Below are 21,445 nucleotides of genomic sequence, written 5' to 3'. Positions count from 1 at the left end.
ACGAACAGTGAACAGCCAATTAGTCCTGACCGCAATAATGAAAGCTATCTCACACCGACAAGATTTATTTGCGACCTCGACTTGGATCCGTGTATTGTAATTACTGTCATTGTTGACTGGCGTCGTGTGTAACTTACACAGTTTTTATAACTAACCTAACAACACACCTTTTATACCTAACCTATAACTTTTTATACCTAACCTAACACACTATGTTTTTTGGTAACAGGTCATGCAACGGTTACAGTTACTGCTCGCTAGTGAGTACCCGGCTTAACAGACGTCTGCGAACCAAGCTCAATGAAACATCTAGCTTATTAGGCCTGATTTAGACGGCGTGCGAACTCGCATGCGATTTTTAACCCCCGACGCAAAAACGACGGGGTGTTATAAATTTGACGTGTCTGTCTGTATGGTTGTCTGTCTGTACTGTATGTGTGTCTGTCTGTCTGTCTGTCTGTCTGTCTGTTTGTCTGTCTGTGTGTGTGTCTGTCTGTGGTATCGTAGCTCCCGAACGGATGAACTGATTTCGATTTAGTTTTTTTGTTTGAAAGCCGAGTTAGTCGGGAGTGTTGTTAGCCATGTTTCATGAAAATCGGTCCACTATGTCGCGGTCGGGGGTTTTTTCAAAATTTTAATATCCATACTAATATTATAAATGGGAAAGTGTGTGTCTGTTTGTTTGTCCGTCTTTCACGGCAAAACGGAGCGACGAATTGACGTGACTTTTTAGGTGGAGATAGTTCGAGGGATGGAGAGTGACATAGGCTACTTTTTGGCTCTTTCTAAAGCGAGCGAAGCCGCAGGTAAAAGCTAGTATTATATATTTTTAGTTGCATACAAAAGTGCAAAAAATAATGCGCCTTGCTAGGCTATCTCCTTGCCTATAAATATACTTACCTCATTTATAAGAATAATAAAAGTTTTTCTGCCATGAGTGCCATGACACAATTGAAAACTACCGCAGACAAGATTTATGTACCTACCTACGACCTCAAATCGGATCCGAGTTGTAATTACTGTCTGTGACGTATACAGAGTGGGGCCTGTAACAAAGGCGAATAATTGAACTGTAGGCTATTCTCCTTATACTGATCAACATTTGTTCAGTGACTTTTAAAAATTATCAAGTCTTTAAATTTTTAATTTTTCATACATAATAAATATTAGCTTCAATGCACGCCATTATTGTTGTCATTGACGTTGTCTGTCACACTTTAGACTTAACAGAATTCGCAATATATTACCTCTTATAAAAAACTTTCAAGGGTGATAAAAATCAAAATACAAGTTATTTTTAAAAGTCGCCGAACAAATGTTGATCAGTATAAGGAGAATAGCCTAGAGTTCAATTATTCGCCTTTGTTACAGGCCCCACTCTGTATAGCCGTCGAGCTCGGTCGTTAATGAGTATTTATAACTTAAAACTAACCTAGCGTAATGGTTAAAACAAATGTCTATCCTAGCCTAATGGTGGAAGCAAATATCTAACCTAGAACACCTTCATACAAAATTGTGTTTTTTTTTATGGGTACAAGAGATTTTATTATTATATAGAATAAAAAAATGTGGTGAAATAACCTAACCACAAAATGAAAATTTTGAAAAAACCCCGACATAGTAGACCGATTTCATGAAACATGGCTAAAAACACTCCCGACTAATTCAGCTTTCCAACAAAAAAAAACTAAATCCAAATCGGTTCATCAGTTCGAGAGCTACGATGCCACAGACAGACATACACAAACAGACCCATTAGGATTGAAAGAGCTCGCGATTCTGAGTGGAAACCACGTAAAAATTTCCAAATCCAAAAAAAGCGTGGGGGGATAACATTGAAAAAAAAAAGGCCAAGAAAATTTACTGTGCCTTTGACATACCCAAGGACTACCGCGCCCCATGCATTGAACTTCAAATTAAGTTGTTGATATCACACTGTCCACCATTTAATTATGAAATGAATGTGCTATTAGTGTTATTGGAGTACCTATAAAAGTAAATTTATTCGTCTTTGCTAGGGGCAAACGAATCAAAACTGTTTAAGGCGTAGCTGAATGAAAAACATTCTTACACAACTCCTAAATAAATTGACCAGGACCAGTAACAATCAATTGATCCTTAAAAGATGACTAACAACCCTAGAAAGTTCAGGCTCTGGTTCTATAATAGGTCGCAGCCGCAGCCCGGATCCATACCGTCATAGAATACGTCATCCTTCAGTGACAACCATAATCTTGCCTATTTGGGCCTGGGTATTTAGCTTCTAGCTTCTAGTCAAACCATTGCCTATGCCTATACATTTCTCATACTAAATCTTCTTCCACAGGAGCGGAAGCCTTCTCTACTGGGAGTACCGTAACCGCACCGCGCGCGACGAAGGCCCCACGCTCATTGAGTGGGGGGGACCGAATCAGGGGGGCGTGCCAAGACTGGTGGTGGCTTTGGCGCTGTTGCACGCGCGATATGGCGCGTTACCTTGGAGCCAGGTGTTACAGCCAGCTATAGATCTCGCCAGGTAACTGATGTCTTTATAAGAGTTAAGCAGGTCTAATGCTCATGGAGTGGGGGGGGGGGGGGGGGCAATACCAAGACTGGTGATGGCTCTGGCGCTGCTGCACGCTTGGTAAGAAGCATTGCCTTGGAGTCATGTGCTACAGCAAGCTATAGACCTCGCGAGATAAGTGATATAATAAGCAGTCCTAATGATTATGGAGTGGGGGGGTCCGAACTATGTGAAGTGTTAAACAGGTCTAATGCTGATGGAGTAGAGGGAGGACCCAGAGGGGCGTGTAACGAGGTAAATCGTACCTCCCTTTTTTCCGTACTTGTATCGTAATGTACTGTTTTTATTTAGCCTACTTTTATTTCTTTTGATTTTACGTATCATGAGTGACCCTAGCTATAAAATTCAATAAGTATCAACCTAAAATGCGGATTAAATATTTATAGTACTACTATGAATTTGCCAAGGTCAGGTGACACGTGTTGAATGAACTTAAGATAAAACACACAAAGAGGTAAAGTAACGACCTTCGTAAACGAGATCAAGTAAAAGTTTAATTGAGGACCACATTCCGTGCTTAAATAATGATTAATACGACCGAATTTTGGCAGCTAATTTTGACACTCGAATAATGAATGATGATGAAATCCATATTCTCATTTCAATAGGCAACCTTTAGGTCACCGTTCAAAACTTATTTATACAGACTTCAAGTATTTATTACCTATACCTAATTCAACAATATTATGCAACCGGCCTCAGTTTCCATTAAATCATGGACAAACGTATAAAATATGGTTACGACGACAGATTTATGACCTTTCCGAAAACTTTATAATACATATTAACATTTTGAATTGACCATCTGTGAACTTTATAATTATATTTACAGTATAGTTTATAATACCGGCTACATGTTTGGGCCCTGACCCCACAGGGCGCACACGGTATTTTTTTTTCTTAATTTCTTTGACCACGATCACAACTGATAGTAAGCGATGATGCGGTCTAAGGGGAACACGCTTACGTATGAGGTACATACCTATTTCCTCTTGCTTTAAAGATACCTGGATTGTACTCATGCGGAAACACAGACTTAGGCAGGGCATTCCACTCTTTGGCGGTTCGCAAAAGAAATGTTGAAGCGAAACGCTTAGTGCGTATTTTCGGAATATTAACCGTGAAGCGATGCCGCATTGCCAATTGTCTAGTGGTCCTATGGTGAAATGGGGACGGAGGAACAAGGTTGAACAGTTCCTCAGCGCACTCGTCGTCCTCGCCGAAATGTATCCTCTATAAGACCGATGAGCTGGCACCCGACGATGCTCCGGACTATGGAGTCGAGAGTTTTCAAGGAGCATCGGCATTTGCCGTTCAGCGCGGCAATGCTGCCAGCCTTCTGGGCACCCTACCGGTCGGATCAGATTTAGAGTCATTTTTTTTATTTATAGGGTTTTATTTTATTTATAAGTTCATAGTTAAGATTTTTTTGTGATAAGTTTTGTAATTTAATAAAATACTAATAAAAAATATATATAATCAGTTAGTAAGCAAATGACTTGTTTGCCACAGATCGTCTTTATAAACTGCACGTGTTTGTACACTATCGGGTTTCCCCGTATCGTGATCTGATATTAGATGACAAAGCATGACAATGATGCACTGATTCATGTAAAAAAATACCGAGGCGGTAAAGTACTGTATGTTTTACAACTTCTAGTGGTTTCATTCTATAATTTGAAGTAAGTATAGTAAATTTTTCGGTGTCTTATTTTGTATGGGATTTTAAACAGTGCGTCAAGGGGCGTTTCAGTAGCTTACAGTGGCGGCTGGTGGAGAAACCTACCTTAACATTAGGTACTTTACTAGTAATCAATTTTAGGCAAGCCGGTGGAAATCGGCTTGTATGGACCAGCCGCTGCTGGTAGCTTATGTATGTAAACAATTTGTATAGGAAACAGTTTTACGGGTGACATCACAATCAGGAAAATGTGTTAGAAAATGCATGTTGGTAATGCAAATGAAAATGGTAAAACCACATCTGGAAAAGTTAAGGAAAGACATGAAAAGTAAAAGTGGAGCATTAGTTCAAACTATTAAGTTATATTTTATGTATATTAAAAAAAATGTAGGTATTTGAAGAAATGTATTTTTCTCAAACATGCAATGAAATATTGTCTTTACGTTCCTTAAAATGGGCTGGGAAGTATCGCTTTTTGGGCGCAACAACTCGAGAGGACTGTAAAGGGATTTCATATTATTTTTTAGGCCTAGGCCTGCAAAGTAACTTTTTTTTTTAATTTCGACAACATTTTTTATTTCATTGTATGTTTGAGAAAAGCACTATACATGCCTCGGCGTGAAAACGGATTCCCGGCCTCGTATCCCTATATGCCCACTTGGCCGGAAATCCTCATTTTCCCGGCCTCTGATATAATGTACTATTTCATTAAAACGATCTATTTAGGCCCCAACCGACACTCGCATACTCATATGGATGGAATCTAAACATCCAAATTATAAACAAATCAATTATTTTTGGAGTCGGGGCCAGCCTGCGTAATTGCGTATGGTTGGGTGGGGCAAACAGGAAATAGCAAGTCGACGAACAGGTCTGGTACCGACTACAAAAATAATTGATTTGTTTATAATTTGGATGTTTAGATTATTGCAATCCGAAAAGAAATCTGAATTCGAAGGTTTATTATTTTTGGCTTTTTAGTTTCTCCGCTTTTTTTGAAGGCGGTTTTATTTTTTTGTTAAAAAGTTAATTTTGTTTCCCCGTGATCATGATGCATGCAACTGCGTCAAAATATCGGGAGCTCGACTAAAATCAAAAAGTTAATCACGGTCAATATAATTCTAATCATTTAAACTATTTTTTGCTCACCTTAGTTACCTATTTAGTTTGTTCAAAGAGGATCGAGTATTATAGAGAGTTACTGTCAAAGTAAAATATGTGTAATCACAGTGCATAGACTGCCATCTCTCGACACAAGTTTAAAACTATTGAACCTCAATTTTGACAATTTAGCCCATATTGTTAGCATGATATGTGTTAAAATGTCAAATATCAATATTGGCGCCATCTAGCCGAGCGTTCCCCAAAGGTGTAACAACATCTAGGCCGCCCTACCTTTTTCTCTAGGGCTTTGAGGTACGTTTTTTTCTTAGACTTTATTATATTTAAGTCTTTGTAAATAAAAACATCTTATTGAACGAACGTCATTAGTGTTGTCCCTATAAAATATTACAAACAAAAAACAGTATAAGTTTACAACTTATAAATGAAGTTAAATCTCAACTCCGCTAAATTATATTTAGATTACATCTATGAACGTGTACAATACTATACATAACCTAACCATAAAATTAAAATTTTGAAAAACCCCCGACCGCGACATAGTGGACCGATTTTTATGAAACATGGGCATATCAAAGAACATTCCCGTCTAACTCAGCTTTCAAACAAAAAAAACTAAATCGAAATCGGTTCATCCGTTCGGGAGCTACGATGCCACAGACAGACAGACAAACAGACAGACAGACAGACACGTCAAACTTATAACACCCCGTCGTTTTTGCGTCGGGTGTTAAAAATACTTTAGTTGACGTTCAGTGACTCTTAATTTCGAACACAACGACTAACCCAAAACCCACAGATGTCATATATACCATAGATCAAGCAAACGTATCTACTTAGCGTGTCAAATGAACTCAGTGAAATCCACTGAGTTGTCCGTCTTTAATCGCAGCTTGTAGCTTTCGGGCGTCAATTTTTGTAAGTTGAAGTCAATCAAAACATAAAAAATGCCTCGTTACGTGATATTCAATTGCAACAACACAAAAATTATGAACAATCAAGAGCCTGAGACATATTTAAAATTACAGGAAAGAAACAACTTCAGTACAAAATTTGACACGCTCGGCCCCTATACAAATAGATGAACTTGTTTCTTCTATCTAAATACAGTTCTGTGCCAAAACCTCACCCAAAATATTAAAAACCTCATACAGCCGACTTTACTAACTTCATTTATTTTCTAAAATATCATTTTTAACCCCCGACGCAAAAACGACGGGGTGTTATAAGTTTGACGTGTCTGTCTGTCTGTGTGTCTGTCTGTCTGTCTGTCTGTTTGTCTGTCTGTGTGTGTCTGTCTGTGGCAACGTAGCTCCTGAACGGATGAACCGATTTGGATTTAGTTTTTTTTGTCTGAAAGCTGAGTTAGTCGGGAGTGTTCTTAGCCATGTTTCATGAAAATCGGTCTACTATGTCGCGGTCGGGGGTTTTTTCAAAATTTTAATTTTGTGGTTAGGTTATTAACCCCTGACGCAAAAACGACGGGGTGTTATAAGTTTGACGTGTCTGTCTGTCTGTGTGTCTGTCTGTCTGTCTGTATGTTTGTCTGTCTGTCTGTGTGTGTGTGTGTCTGTCTGTGGCATCGTAGCTCCCGAACGGATGAACCGATTTAGATTTAGTTTTTGTGAGAAAGCTGAGTTAGTCGGGAGTGCTTCTTAGCCATGTTTCATGAAAATCGGTCCACTATGTCCCGGTCGGGGGTTTTTCAAAATTTTAATTTTGTGGTTTGGTTATTATGACAGTCATTACGACTGGATATTTATTATATTATAACCTACTGACATACACCAGTACTTAATACTTAAGTACTTGTAAGTAATTATGTGAAGAAATTACTTTATCTCGGCAATTTGTTTTCACAAAGCGACTACAAATCAAACTGATAAATAAATAATTGTTGTTATTTCTTTTTAAACGTAATACTTTATACATGATTAATAAAATGATTGTCGACCACAGATGTCATATATACCATAGATCAAGCAAACGTATCTACTTAGCGTGTCAAATGAACTCAGTGAAATCCACTGAGTTGTCCGTCTTTACTCGCAGCTTGCAGCTTTCGGGCGTCAATTTTTGTAAGTTGAAGTCAACCAAAACATAAAAAATGCCTCGTTACGTGATATTCAATTGCAACAACACAAAAATTATGAACAATCAAGAGCCTGAGACATATTTAAAATTACAGGCAAGAATCAACTTCAGTACAAAATTTGACACGCTCGGCCCCTATACAAATATATGAATTTGTTTCTTCTATCTAAATTAAGTTCTGTGTTGTCGACTTTAATACTTACAATAAACCTACATACAGATGTAGTGCAAAAAGGGTTTCCTTCGGAAACGTTCGTATTTGTCATGCTAGTTCAGTCAATGTCAGTACATCTTGTACTGAGACTGACTGAAATAGCATAACACGTTCGTAAGTTTCCGCCGATTTTTGAGTCTCACGCGTTCGAATTCAGAAAATTGTCACTGAAAACAATAAGCAAGTCACCGTTTTCAACCGGTATTTTAGTGACAAAATCCCGTATGCGAGATTCAAATATCGCCCTCCTGTACTTACATTTTGCCCGCGGCTTCGCTCGCGTTAAATTCGAAAATTGCGGAATGCTCCATACAAACTTCTACCCCCCCCCCTTCCCCTTTAGGGAAGTGGGGGACTAGTAGGAGACAAAAAGTAACCTATGTCACTCTCCAACTATCTTCACTTAAAGAATCACGTCAATTCGTCGCTCCGTTTTGCCGTGAAAGACGGACAAACAAACAGACACACACTTTCTACACATTGCGTTGACTGGAGCGGGCGCGCAATCGCGCGGTCTTCTCCTCCCGCCGCTTTACACGCGCATTCTTTCACACGCGATTGCTGTATCACGCGCGATAGAGCGTCTGTGTGAAGGTGGCTATTGAGCAGATGCGTGCGTGATGACTAGGGCTTGCAGAATCGGAGCGGTTCCAAGAATTTCGTTTCCCGGCTATATGTAGGACTGGAACCGGGAGTCCCGGTTCTTTCCCGGTTTTTAGTATTTTTAAGAGTTCCATACCAAAAAAATCAAAAGGAACCCTTATGTTGCGACTCTGTCCGTCCGTCTGTGTGTTTTGAGAGAAGAAGCACATTGAATTGGAAATAATTAACAGATTCTTGCCCTAGACAATTCTTTACTGTGGCTCGTTTACGTTATATCTATCAGGAAGTACAATAGTACCATGGTTTCAAGCAATGTTGCAAATATCATGTTTATCTTGTCAACTTTACTAATTATTTCTTAGGCATTGGCATAATGTTGATGCGCAGAATAGTCACTTATGTTTCTTTTATTTTTTACATTAAAAAGGGTTTCTGGTTTACTCACTGTCAACCTAACACGCTCCTCCTCGGTTCGCTCGTCGTCGCACTTAAACCGACTCTGTGACATATACCTCTACGATTTCTGTGTCGTGTGAGTATTTTGTCTGGATGGGGGTTCTAACCTAATGTACATTTCTGGCAACAGTGGCAACATGACAAAATAAATTCGGCGGAACGTCTATTCGGTGCAAAATTACAGTCAGCAACATGAGTATTATGCGACATAAAATGCTGCAAAATTAAAAACGACGATATTAGCAGTATGCCATTACTAATTCGGTGAAATGTAATGTATAGTATATACAATTCTTCTATATTAAAATCGACTATATTAGTATACTATATCCAGAATTCTGCCAAATGAATGATATGCGATATGACAGTTATGCTATTTGTACAATTATGCAAAAGTATCATTGGGTTAAAAATGTTTCTGTGAAAGCTGCTATGCCAAATGTATTACGGACAATCGATATTCTGCAAGATAAAGGGAACCCAGAGAAACCCTTATATTCCGATTTTGTTGTTGGTCCCAAATATGTACCTTATTCTTACGCACTAAAGCCCAAATTCCAACTGACTTTCTAACGGCAGTTACGGCTTTTATAGTGGAAACTATTTGCTTTGCGATTTTGATGATAATTAATAGGTATCTCTTATAACGTTAATTAGTCTACCTTGATTACCTTGATAGTCGCGAAAAGTAATAAAGCATTGAATATAATTATATAAATAAACTTTGTTTACAATAACAAAACTATAAAATGTTACTAGGTCTTTGGCATTTTTGCACTTGCATAAAATGCTCTTAAAATGCATTCTGTATTCTTATTTATAAACTATTATTGGATCGTGCATCGAATTATGAGCGTTCTCACATTATCTGGTCCGATAAAAGGTAAAGGAAGGATGTAAAACGTTAAAGTTAATTTGTTTCAGTGGTTGATTTTGGAACTGGCTGAACTGGATTTTGGAATAAACGAAGTGATAAAAGTAATAACAAACATGAGACTTTAAGATACAGCCAGCAGAATCAGACACTAGGTACATATAAAAATAAATCTAAAACGCGAAAAACAAATAAGTAAAACATTCTTATGTACACTGTTGCTGGCGCGATACCGCTCAAGACCGAGTCAAATGGCGTGCTCTTTGTGTTGGAGGCCAAAACTCATTTTGGGTTATCGCGCCAGCCAAGTAGTAGTAGTAGTACACTGTTGGCTCAGCGACCCAAAAAGGATATTGTCCTCCTACACAAAAGATCGCCGCTCTAAATATCATATACTGGCCCCATAGCCGAATGCCGAAGAAATGCAGTCTGTCTATGTCTCGCCAGTTCGCAAGAGCGATAGAGATAGATTGCATTTCTGCGGCCATTCGGCTACGGGACCACTTCACGCCAGTTGGGGACCTCGAGTGCAAAGGTACAAAAATATAAATACAATATTTGTAAAAATTACGGGGTAGTCAACTTTTTGCGATTTTGGGATTGGTCATAGTAAAAGTTCAGTAATCTCGCAGAGTTCAAGGTTACAACGTTCTTGTACCAAGTCCCCTACGACATGCCAACTGCAACGACGTAGTTTAATTCTCATACAATTGCAATTGGGGTGAAAGTCAAAGAACCAGCAATATGAAAAGTGCAGTGAGGAGCGTTGGTTCAGCAAAACGTATGGCCAGAGAGAGCAACATTAAAACAGCGTGAATATCATGACAGAAAGATTGTGGCGTTCGTAATCTATTTTTAACCTCCGACGTAAAAACAACGGGGTGTTGTAAGTTTGACGTGTCAGTCTGTCTGTCTGTCTGTCTGTCTGTATATTTGTGTGTCTGTCTGTGGCATCGTAGCTCCCGAACGGATGAACCAATTTAGATTAAGTTTTTTTGTCTGAAAGCTGAGTTACGCCGTGGCTTGCGTGGGCGACGGTCGCGCGATGGTCGCGCGACGGCGATGCGACGCGTACGAAATCAAACCTTATCGATATGGGAGTATGAGACGCGACGGCGACGGTCGCGCGACGGTCGCGCGACCGTCGCCCACGCAAGACACTGCTTAGTCGGGAGTGTTCTTAGCCATTTTCATGAAAATCGGTCTATTATGTCGCGGTCGGGGTTTTTTTTTTTAATTTTAATTTTGTGGTTAGGTTATACCTACATGCCTGTACGTAGGTAGTTCTTATAGATAGATACAGTTGTGACTCATTTTTAAATTCAAACATTATTTTTGCTCACTGCAGCTATTCTTTCCACCCATCAATTTTTACACTCTCATAACTGTCATAAGCGGGTATAATAATAATCTACTGTTATAAATATGCGTGTGAACGGCCGCTTATAAATCTAGCGATTTGGTAGATGCCGAAATAGCTAACAATCTCACTCGAGCTGGTTTTGTAATGTTTCTATTTTTTAACCTTCTTTAGAGAGGAGGACGACAGACGCGTTATCAAGCTAGAATTAATTGTTTTTGTGACATCAAATGGCGTCATTCATAAACGTGCTAGCGTCATTTATAAAGCTTGCAGAGAAGGATCTAAGATTGTCAAGCCGAACGACGAGTCATTGAATATAGAGAGTAGATTCACGTCAATATACATCTTCCTTGCATTGCCTGTCATATTATTGTTATTCCCGTTATTGCCATTTTATCACGGGGTCCATAGGGGTAAATAAACTTAAAGCTCTGGCTTTAAACAGAAAAAATACTGAAACTGAAGATACTTACTTAAAACGGTGTGGACATGTGCTTGCTAAGGGAAGTAAGTATGGAAACAAATAAATTAAGATTGAACATATTTTATAGCATTTATTTATACAGGGTGCCCGGTAATTAATGGACAACCTTTTATCCACCAAGAGGGCACCTTATATTGGTCCAGAAAATCGACTTTAAGGTTTAGTAAAAGTTGCCTGGTTTTCGAGATTTTCACACTTTTTAAAATTTTAGGTAGTATTAAAATTTTAAAAAGTGTGAAAATCTCGAAAACCAGGCGACTTTTACTAAACCTAAAAGTCGATTTTCTGGACCAGTATAAGGTGCCCTCTTGGTGGTTAAAAGGTTGTCCATTAATTACCGGGCACCCGGTATAAGGAACTTGCCTAAAAGTGTGTGTTAGTTTGGTTCTTAAGAAAATCACAGCGTGACCTGTGTGAAAAATTACTTATAATTCTCTTACTAAGTAAATTTATTTGCATAGGAACCTGGACCCCAAGCTTTGGTAACTAATCCCAAGAATTGGCGTAGGTCTTAGTTCTTACAAAATCTACTAGCGTGTGACCTTCCAACCCAGACAGTAAAATTGGTCTTGTTGTGATTAGTCCGCTTTCCTCACAATGTTTTCCATCACCGAAAATTTTCGTTTTCCTTCACTGTCAAATGTAATTTCGCACATGCATGTTCGACGTAAATAGGTGCTTAGGAATGGCTTATTTTCTTATTAAATATAAACACAAACTCTCATTACCGGTGCTGGGGCAATTTTCCATTGGTGAACGAAATTTTAAGGAATTTTAGAGGACGGCCAGATTTACACCAAAAATCCATTATTTCTACAGTCGCTATAATTATCACACACATACACAGTATTTTGAAGGACCGGTGGAGGGCCGGATTTAAGACACCCTTAATCCGTTTTCACATTAACCGATCCGATATCGGATGTTGGAAGGATTTCAATGGAACAAATTCAACATGGCGCCTGTAATGTATGGGATGTCGATCCGACATCCGATATCATCATCATCCTGCTTGCGTTATCCCAGCATTTGCCACGGGTCCGCTTTGACAACTAACCCCAAGATTTGGCGAAGGTACTAGTTTTTACGAAAGCGACTACCATCTGACCTTCCAACCCGAAGGGTAAACTATAGACCTTATTGGAATTAGTCCGGTTTCCTCACGATATTTTCTTTCACCGAAAAGCGACTGGCAAATATCAATTATCTATAATATCATTTGAAAACGCACCTACGCTGTTGCTCATGACACTCATGACACAACTATGCATGTATAACATGTGGACTGTACAACATCTGTTACGCAACCGTTCTAAAAGTATTCGCATTTCGGATATTACAACATGTTTACTAAAGAGCAGCAAACTCGTTAACAGGCCGATGCCGTTTTCTGCCTTCAACTTTAAAAAGTCTTATCTCCATTTAATTTCTTGCAATATACCACTTTTTGGAATGGAATTGGTTCTTGAACGGCAGGTATGGCGGCGCGCGCGCCTTTGTTTTTATTATCCGGGAAATTACTCCTTTCTCATTAGTACGAGTATACTCTTTTTATGTACAGGCAGGTAATTCGATGTTAATACAACGGTGAACGACGCTACATTGAATGATGATATTTTTCGTCCATGGATAATGGCTCATAGAAGATGATGACTCATAGAAAAAGTATTGTATACAATAGTGATATAATTAAGCTTTTCACTCTCGTATCGTACTATTGGGCCACTCAGCAAGCTTCGTGGCCTAAACATGGTACTCGACTGAAAAGCTTTGTATCATGATTGTATAAAATACTATTATATATGTGTACAAAGCGGGAGAACTTAAAATGTTACATTGTAAGGTGCTTATACATAAGCCAGACGACCCAGTTTCGTTTGCGTGGGAAGGAATTGCAATACCTGTCAATTTGTTTCCGATTTTATGAGTTCTGTCGCCTTCTGGGTGTTTGTTGTAAGAGGTGTTTATTTATAGTTATTTTGGTGTTACGGGTGACATTAATTTTATTAGCATGATGAGGAGTTAAACTGACATTTTATCACGCCAGGTGGCGCCATTATCAATTTTGTCTTTTTTCTGTCTGTAACACAGATGTCATACTTAAGTGTACTATAGATCAAACAAACGTATATCTACTTACTACTACTTAGCGTGTCAAATGAACTCAGTAAAATCCACTGAGTTGTCCGTCTTTAATCGCAGCTTGCTGCTTTCTAGCGTCAATTTTTATAAGTTGAAGTCAACAAAAACATTAAAAATGCCTCGTAACGTGGTATTTTTTTTGCAACAACACAAAAATTATGAACACTCAAGGACCTGAGACATATTTAAAATCACAGGCAAGTAACAACTTCAGTACAAAATCTGACACGCTCGGCCTCTGTACAAATAGACGAACTTGTTTTTCTTAATTTGTTTTTTATCATGCAGAAACGTCTGCGAGCGATATTATATATTTTTAAATTAAAGGAAAAATGGAAAAATGGAAATGGCCCCGGCAAGGCCAAAGGTCGCAGGTTCGAGTCTTGCCGGAGGTGTGAATTTTTCCATTTTTCCTTTAATTTAAAAATTTGTTTCTTCTTTCTAAATCTAGTTCTGTGGTCAGGAACCATCCTCGCTAGCGCCGGCCAAGGCACTCGATCAGTGGGCTATGTCACCACAGTGACATTGAAACTTGACACTGACAATTCTGTGCCTATGTCTGGGTTGATAAGTAACATTGTTACTCAACGTCAATATTACCTTGTTGGACAGGCAATGAACGCTGAAGTGTCACTGTCGGGCGACAATTGTCACACTTGTGAAATAGGCCACATACATAGTTTGTCTTTTTTAACCCCCGACGCAAAAACGACGGGGTGTTATAAGTTTGACGTGTCTGTCTGTCTGTGTTTCTGTCTGTCTGTCTGTGTGCGTGTCTGTCTGTGGCATCGTAGCTCCCGAACGGACGAACCGATTTAGATTTAGTTTTTTTGTCTGAAAGCTGAGTTAGTCGGGAGCGTTCTTAGCCATGTTTCATGAAAATCGGTTTACTATGTCGCAGTCGGGGTTTTTTTCAAAATTTTAATTTTGTGGTTAGGTTATTGGAGATCGAAGTATGTTCCAAGACTGAATGCCAATAACGTAATCCTTATAGTTCCGCTATGTCCGTCTGTCACGTCACAGCCATACCAAATGGCTGTCAAATGTCAAATGTTGACTAAGTAACTAAAAGGTACCTTAAATATTGTCTGTTATAAAAATTCCATCCTGTTTACAGCTTCAGGCCAAAACCTACAGTATCATTGTTCTTTCAGATGAAAGAACAATGACGGCGGATCTGGACTGTCAAATAAGATTATTTGACAGTCCAGATCCGCCCCATTAGAACAAGCGAGTATATTTAGCGGCTGACAATCAAACGGCGGTAAAAAATGGAAAACTAACGCCATTGCATCGAGTGACGGCGCGGCGCCAGTTGGCATTTGTCCAACACTACTCACATTGTTACGAGGTGGCTCAAGGTGGTTTTCCACCGGCAGGGCGTGAATGGGCAGAGCGGGGAGGGAATTGAAATCGCCCGGACCCTTTTCCTCTAAAAATTGCCATTAATACCCATCGCAGGCCTGCGCGAGCCCGCGCGAGCCCGCGCGTGCCTGCCGCAGATTGTAGGTTTCATACGATACTCTATGTCGAAAGCAATACGGTACATTTTTACACTAATAAATATCTCAATTCAAGTCTCGCACATCCTCTTCAATCCGCGCCTCGCCATGTCTAGGCAGAGCACATAAAACTACTCAAGTTTCAGTGCCACTCTTGGCAAATAAGGGGTTGACAGAAAACGAAATTGTGACATTGGAGTGACAGGTTGCCAGCCTCTCGCCCACACGCCACAATTCAACCCATATCCCACAGCATAGCTGGGCACCGTTAATCAAAAAGTTAACTTCGTTAATCGCTAATCCGTTACTAAAAAAGTTAACTTCGTTAATCGTTAAAGCGATACATTTCGACAAATTTAACGTAAGTTAAAGTTAATCGTTAATCCGTTAACACATGAAAAAAATGAACTTTTCTTTAAATATTTAGTTGCATCAGTATCCACTATAACGTATTATATTGCTGTAAAAGGCCGAAGTACAGCTAGCCTATTGAACTCTAGGCTGCTCGTGGAAGGCAGTGATCGCCTGAGCTACTGCCAAGAGCTGTGTCAGGAGAGATGCTGGCGGTGACGGGACTGTTGTGGCACTTTGGGCGGTAGAGGCTAGGGAAGCGAATGTGGTCGTAAATAGGGCTCGAATTTGCTGCCCTATCACTACAACAGTCGCCATGGTAAAGCTTAGGATTCACCGAATCAAAGTTAGTAAAAGCAAATCCACGTGAAGAATACTTTTTTAGGTAATATTTCGGACTTTTAGCAATCGACATCGGTAAAACCTAGGATTTACCGGCAAATCATAGGATTTGCCGTACTTCGGGCTTTTATAGTAGCGTTCACAACGTGTTTTTCGCAGCGCAGATGGCGCCTGTGCCCTACTAGATTAACGATTAACGGACTCGGGGAAATTTAACGGAAGTTAACGAGTCCGTTAACATTTTTTCAAGTTAACTTAAAAGTTAATCCGTTAATCGAAATGTTAACTTCGTTAATTAACGATTAACGGATTAACGAGTTAATGCCCAGCTATGTCCCACAGTCGCCTTCTACGACACCCACGGGAAGAAAGGGGGTGCTGAAATTCTTAACCCGTCACCACACGGGAAAACCAATTGTTTGTAATAACCGTCTCTGATTGGTCGATAACGCGATAGATAAAAAAAGTTGTGTTTCAGATGCAGGAAATTTCTGCCAGGTATCGCAAATTAGTATAGAACTTGTATGAAGTTCTATTTTTGAATTTTTTTCAGTTAACTAAAGTGAAGTGTAATGAAATATTATAGTTGACTAAGTGGTAAAGACTATCCAACACTGAAAAGTCAGCTCGTATAGTTTAGTTTGTGGTGTCCTAATTGACAGATTGTGAAGTCGACGAGTAAAAAAAGTCACACACAGGTCGATCGCGATTAATTAACATTATTTTATCTTTCTTCCAACGTTTCAGCCAGGTTCATTCATGGGTACCTAATTCACCTAATGTGTTCGATTTTATAATAAACTTCCGAATCGTATTACTGAATTGTCAATTAATAATTTTTTAAACATAGGTATCCATCCATCGCTAAGCATCTTCACATGTCTCAAGTTTACGATGGAACTAGGTTAATTTGTGTTTGTTGTATGTTGTCAACAGAGGCGGTTACACAGTGTCAAGAGGTTTGGCAGCGGCGGCAAGCGATGCCGGTCGCGCCGGTTGGCTCGCAAACGGCGTGCGCGCCGACGCCGTATACGCCGACTATCTTGAGACACTTCAGCGCAACACTAGTGCAGGTAAAAACTTACAAATGGAAGGTCAAGCGTCAATTTGAAATTTATACCAAGTCTTGACGGTTTAAATCTTATTTGAAATACGTGCGAAATGAAAGGAATACGATTTTCCCCTTAGAGAGACGCGTTTTTAATGGATGCAATGCGCCTTAAGAACTATAACATTTTCGTTGGTTAAATGTGCAAATTAAAATACATAAAATTGTCACTAACATAGGTTAAGAATAGCAGTAAGTTACTAATACAATATGGAAATTTATTTCTGAATTAAATGATTTAATAAAAATAAAAATTTAAAACACATTAGGTCCTTCGTCAGAAAGTTTAATTTTCCTACAAATTTTAAAAACTAAAATGCGGTTCTAATCTACACCGTATTGATTTGCGTAGTAGTCTTTAAGAGTAGAAATATATTTTCATAAAAATTAAATTATACATAAGTAGAAAAAAATCTAGACCAGTATACTAATAAAAATCTATAATACACAGAGCTATCGTCAATCTGGGCCAAAGACGCCTCTGCGGTGCGGTTTTCGTCACCGCAAGCCGCAGTAACTGGCGGCTGGAGACTATTCGCCGGCGGCGCAGGCGCAGCGACAGCGGGGAGAGCACTAGTCGGAGCTATTGAGATACCCGTCGACGTCGATGAAGCTGAACGCAGGTTGGCGACACTTACGTTTTGAATCAATTTAAAAGTACTAAATATCTGCCTTGAAAGAGACTTGAACTCACGACATCTAGATGGAGGGATGGATATTTCAAGTCTCACACAGCGTAGACATTTTCCACTATTAAATTTATTCTAAGCCTAGTGGCACCGATTGAAGACAATTCTGCATACATTTTGTTTAGTGAAAACTTGACGAACTGATCACCGTCAGAAGTAATTAAAGCTACAAAGAATTGTCCTATGCACAATCTACCTTGTCCTATGCACATGCAGCACACCCTTAACTCTCTTGCAAGCATTTCTTTGCAAATATAATCACGATTTATCAATAAAGTGGAGTGTATACCATAACTATGAAGTGTGAATAAGACATTATTTTTTGTTTGTGTCTTGTTGCACTTGTAAAACAGTATGTTACCAAAGTGGGCTTTTTTAAAAGGGACGTATTCTTACATAGTTATTTAACTTAACCATGCCCTTAATTTAATTAATAATTAAAAACGTTAACTTTATAAACTTTCTAACAAACATTTTATTGCCAGCAATGTACAGCACACACACTTATGAAGTGAGGGCAATGACAGCTCATAAATATGAGCGATGTGAGTAATGACAATTAAGAAGTGCACGCGTTACATTGAATGTTGGGATTTGAGAAAAAAAAAATTCAGTTAATTTAAATAACTATGATTTGCTGGTATGCGCAAACGATTGCTAAATGACTGTATTATTATTGATTTTAATAAAGGTCCGGGTGGTGGTAACACACTGTATATCCATTTAAACTAAGTTTTGATGTTTGTGCGTTATTATTGTTAGTATTCATTTAATTAAATATGAAACAAATGTACACAGGGTAGTTGCTGCGCTTGTGAATGAAGCTCACGATAAAGCATCGGTGGCAGGCGGCGTGGCGACTGGCCTGGCTGTGGTAGATCCTACTGATTCCTACGTAGCACTTGTGACGTACGTATTTGTTTTATCGCAATGTGATACTCTCATATGTCCTTTATGAATATTCCAATTATCGCTTCAATATTCAATTATATACTACTAGCTTTTTCCCGCGGCTTCGCTCGCGTTAGAAAGAGACAAAAGTAGCCTATGTAACTCTCCATCCCTTCAACTATCTCCAATTAAAAAATCACGTCAATTCGTCGCTCCGTTTTGCCGTGAAAGACGGACCAACAAACAGACACACACACTTTCCCATTTATAATATTAGTATGGATTCAACCATAATGCGCTTTCCGGTGCATGACCGCGCTGGTGTAATCACTGTGACATTTTACATACAATCTCCTTTGCAAATGGCAAATTGTAATTATACTTCTTTGAAAACAGGGGACTATCAGTGCCATTCGGTACACAGCCACCTTGGGGCGTGGATGGCGCGGGCGAAGGCAGCGTTGCAATTGCTCGCGATTCACCCGTTGCGCTGATTGATCTCGCTCCTGCCATTTTACTCAACGAGAACGTCTGTGGTTAGTAGACAGTAGTTTTGTGTTCGATTTTTATTGGAGAAAGTCGATTCAAATAGGTCATTTTTTAATACAAATCGAATGTCTCTACTGTTTAGGTTATAATTAACAGCTTTATTGCATTCAATAAAGCACATAATCTATCGCTAACTACTTACACATATCAACAGCTAGTTGCTATGTAGAGGTACGATTCCAACAATAAATCACTAAAGTATATCTATGCCATTTTTTCCTAGGAATGCAACTTTAACAATCAATATTTATGTACTTAACTATCGCAAAAATATGCCTACAATTTGCTTCCACTATCGTAACGCATTGTCATGTATGCAGGTACTCGCTACGTGCTTGGCGCTGAATCGGCAAACGCGCTAGCGCAAGCGGCGGCCTCGCTAGCAACCAGCGCCGGCGACGAGCTTGGTCCGGCGATAGAGAGAGCTCGCGTCGGCGTGCTGCCAAACGGCGTGTTGGCCTTGGAGTCGGCGCCGCCGCCGTCGCTCCAAACTTTAATCGGCGCGACGGTCAACGCTTCCCTTCCTTATCCCGCGGTGAATGTTGTGCAGCAGAGGGGCGATGCGTTGGCTAGTCATGCTGATAGTCGCAGCGGAGGGCTTTCTTCGCGTTTTTAATTGCACTTACGTACGATATTCGTGAACATTAAAGTATTATAGATATATAAACTTGAGTCTCCAAAGACATGCTGCTAAATAAGTATTTTGTAGTTGAAGCTAGAGTTTGCCTCAGGATTGTAATTATACGCTGCGTCTGTTTTCATAAAGCTATGCTATGTTGCTCTTGAAAATAGGTGCATGCCTGTCTGCTTGTAAAATTATACTCATAAGGTTGTCCAGTATATTATATAAAGTAGGTTTTTAAATTTATTAGGTAATCACTAGCAGAGCTACTAGTATTTAACTACATATTTTAGTTGTAATAATTTTCTCACAGCACTCACTTCAGAAAAGTTACTTTCAATATAATAATGGCAGCTTGATAATGAAAGTGTACCTTTCACTTTGATATATTTATAAAGACTTTTAAGAATAATACTCGTAACTTAATTTATTATGAACCGCATTTATAATGTTAACTACTTATTTACACTAATATTTATTTCGTTATATGTTACTGTTCAATAAAATCGTTGCTTTAATCAAAACATGATCTTTTATTGATAAATATTTTATCTGTAAAATATACAAATACTTATAGGTACATAGAAAACATCATGGCCCCTGGGGCCCGTTTCTCGAAAGGTACAAGCCTTGTATTACAAGTGCGTTTCCATGACAACCCATACGATTTGACAGTTCGCGCACTTGTAATACAAGGCTTGTACCTTTCGAGAAACGGGCCCCAGGCCTACGTCACTCGCTCGCGGTCGCCATTCGAATGAACAAGTGGCCGAGGGTCGCCACGCCACGTGTAGTCGCGTGGCACATACCCTAACTATTCTTCTGACTTCTGAGTGTCACGTAACTTATTAGTCTTAGCTAAATAAAGCGTAGGTATTTGTCGTTTTGCGGGCAAGTGAAGGTACTGTTACTTTAGTAATAATCTGTGCCATGACTCAAGAGCAAATACCTGGCCTGTTAGCCGAATGGCATTTCTGCGACGCCATCAGACGCCGACAAAAATGCAGTCTAGTTCTGTCGTGCCAATACGCGAGAGCGATAGAGATATATGCATGGCTACGAAAGAGATATTATCGTAAGCGTTTGTGCATTCGGCTACGCACACTGTGCTCATCACTCAAATAAATGCCCTTACCGGGATTCGAATCCAGGACCGCAGGCAGGGTCACTAAACGCTAGGCCAGATCGGTCCACTTTAGTATTACAGGTAGTGATGTGCAAGTTGCGGAAACTTTCCAAAAAAATCTTAAATTTCATGAAAAATTCACGAAACTTTCACGAAAAATAAAGGGAATTTAAATTTATGAAATGGAAAGTTTCTATCCATACAAAGTATGGAAAGTTTCCGAAGTTTTCCTATGTGAAAATTTCAGAATTTTGGAAACTTTCCGTCGGCACATCAGTAATTACAGGTATGTTTTATAATTATTTGCAGTTATTCATAAAAAGGACCTTGTAGTACCTATATATGCACATTAAAATGCCAAACTGCGCGTAGGGTTGCAAATAGAAAAAACCAATTGGTTTTTTTTTTTCAGAATTATGAAAAAAAAACCTAGCATCATTTTTTTATGTTTTTCAGATGAACAAATAATACGTCAGAAACGGTTTTTCGTGATTTGTAACGTTTCAATAAAAATAACGTAAATATTTAATAAATCTACGGTTGTACCTACTCACGTTATCGCGCTCAGTGTTTGGAGTTTAGCCGTCGCGTGAACTCCTATACGCCTGAAGAGGGGCCTCCAAAATTAGCCCAAAACGTGTCGCAGCAGTAGCTATATAATAACGTGAG

The 21,445-nt window shown here is 39.2% G+C and overlaps 1 protein-coding gene across 2 annotated transcripts in view; it reads left to right on the top strand.

The window, feature by feature from the left end:
- The window catches only part of LOC125227085 (glutathione hydrolase 6-like), a 62,940-nt gene extending 42,772 nt beyond the window's left edge, over positions 1-20,168 (top strand). For both annotated transcript variants that reach the window (XM_048131277.1, XM_048131276.1), the window contains 6 exons: positions 2,327-2,515; positions 16,728-16,864; positions 17,351-17,522; positions 18,387-18,497; positions 18,876-19,015; positions 19,349-20,168. In XM_048131277.1, the coding sequence (XP_047987234.1) occupies positions 2,327-2,515; positions 16,728-16,864; positions 17,351-17,522; positions 18,387-18,497; positions 18,876-19,015; positions 19,349-19,644 (1,045 nt within the window). In that variant the 3' untranslated portion in view covers positions 19,645-20,168. The remainder of the gene's footprint in view (positions 1-2,326; positions 2,516-16,727; positions 16,865-17,350; positions 17,523-18,386; positions 18,498-18,875; positions 19,016-19,348) is intronic.
- Positions 20,169-21,445: the final 1,277 nt, after the last annotated feature.

This window comes from Leguminivora glycinivorella, chromosome 6 (genome assembly GCF_023078275.1).
Source record: "Leguminivora glycinivorella isolate SPB_JAAS2020 chromosome 6, LegGlyc_1.1, whole genome shotgun sequence".
Taxonomy (NCBI): domain Eukaryota; kingdom Metazoa; phylum Arthropoda; class Insecta; order Lepidoptera; family Tortricidae; genus Leguminivora; species Leguminivora glycinivorella.
Note: the sequence above shows the minus strand (reverse complement) of the source record. Positions and strands in the feature narration are given on the sequence as shown.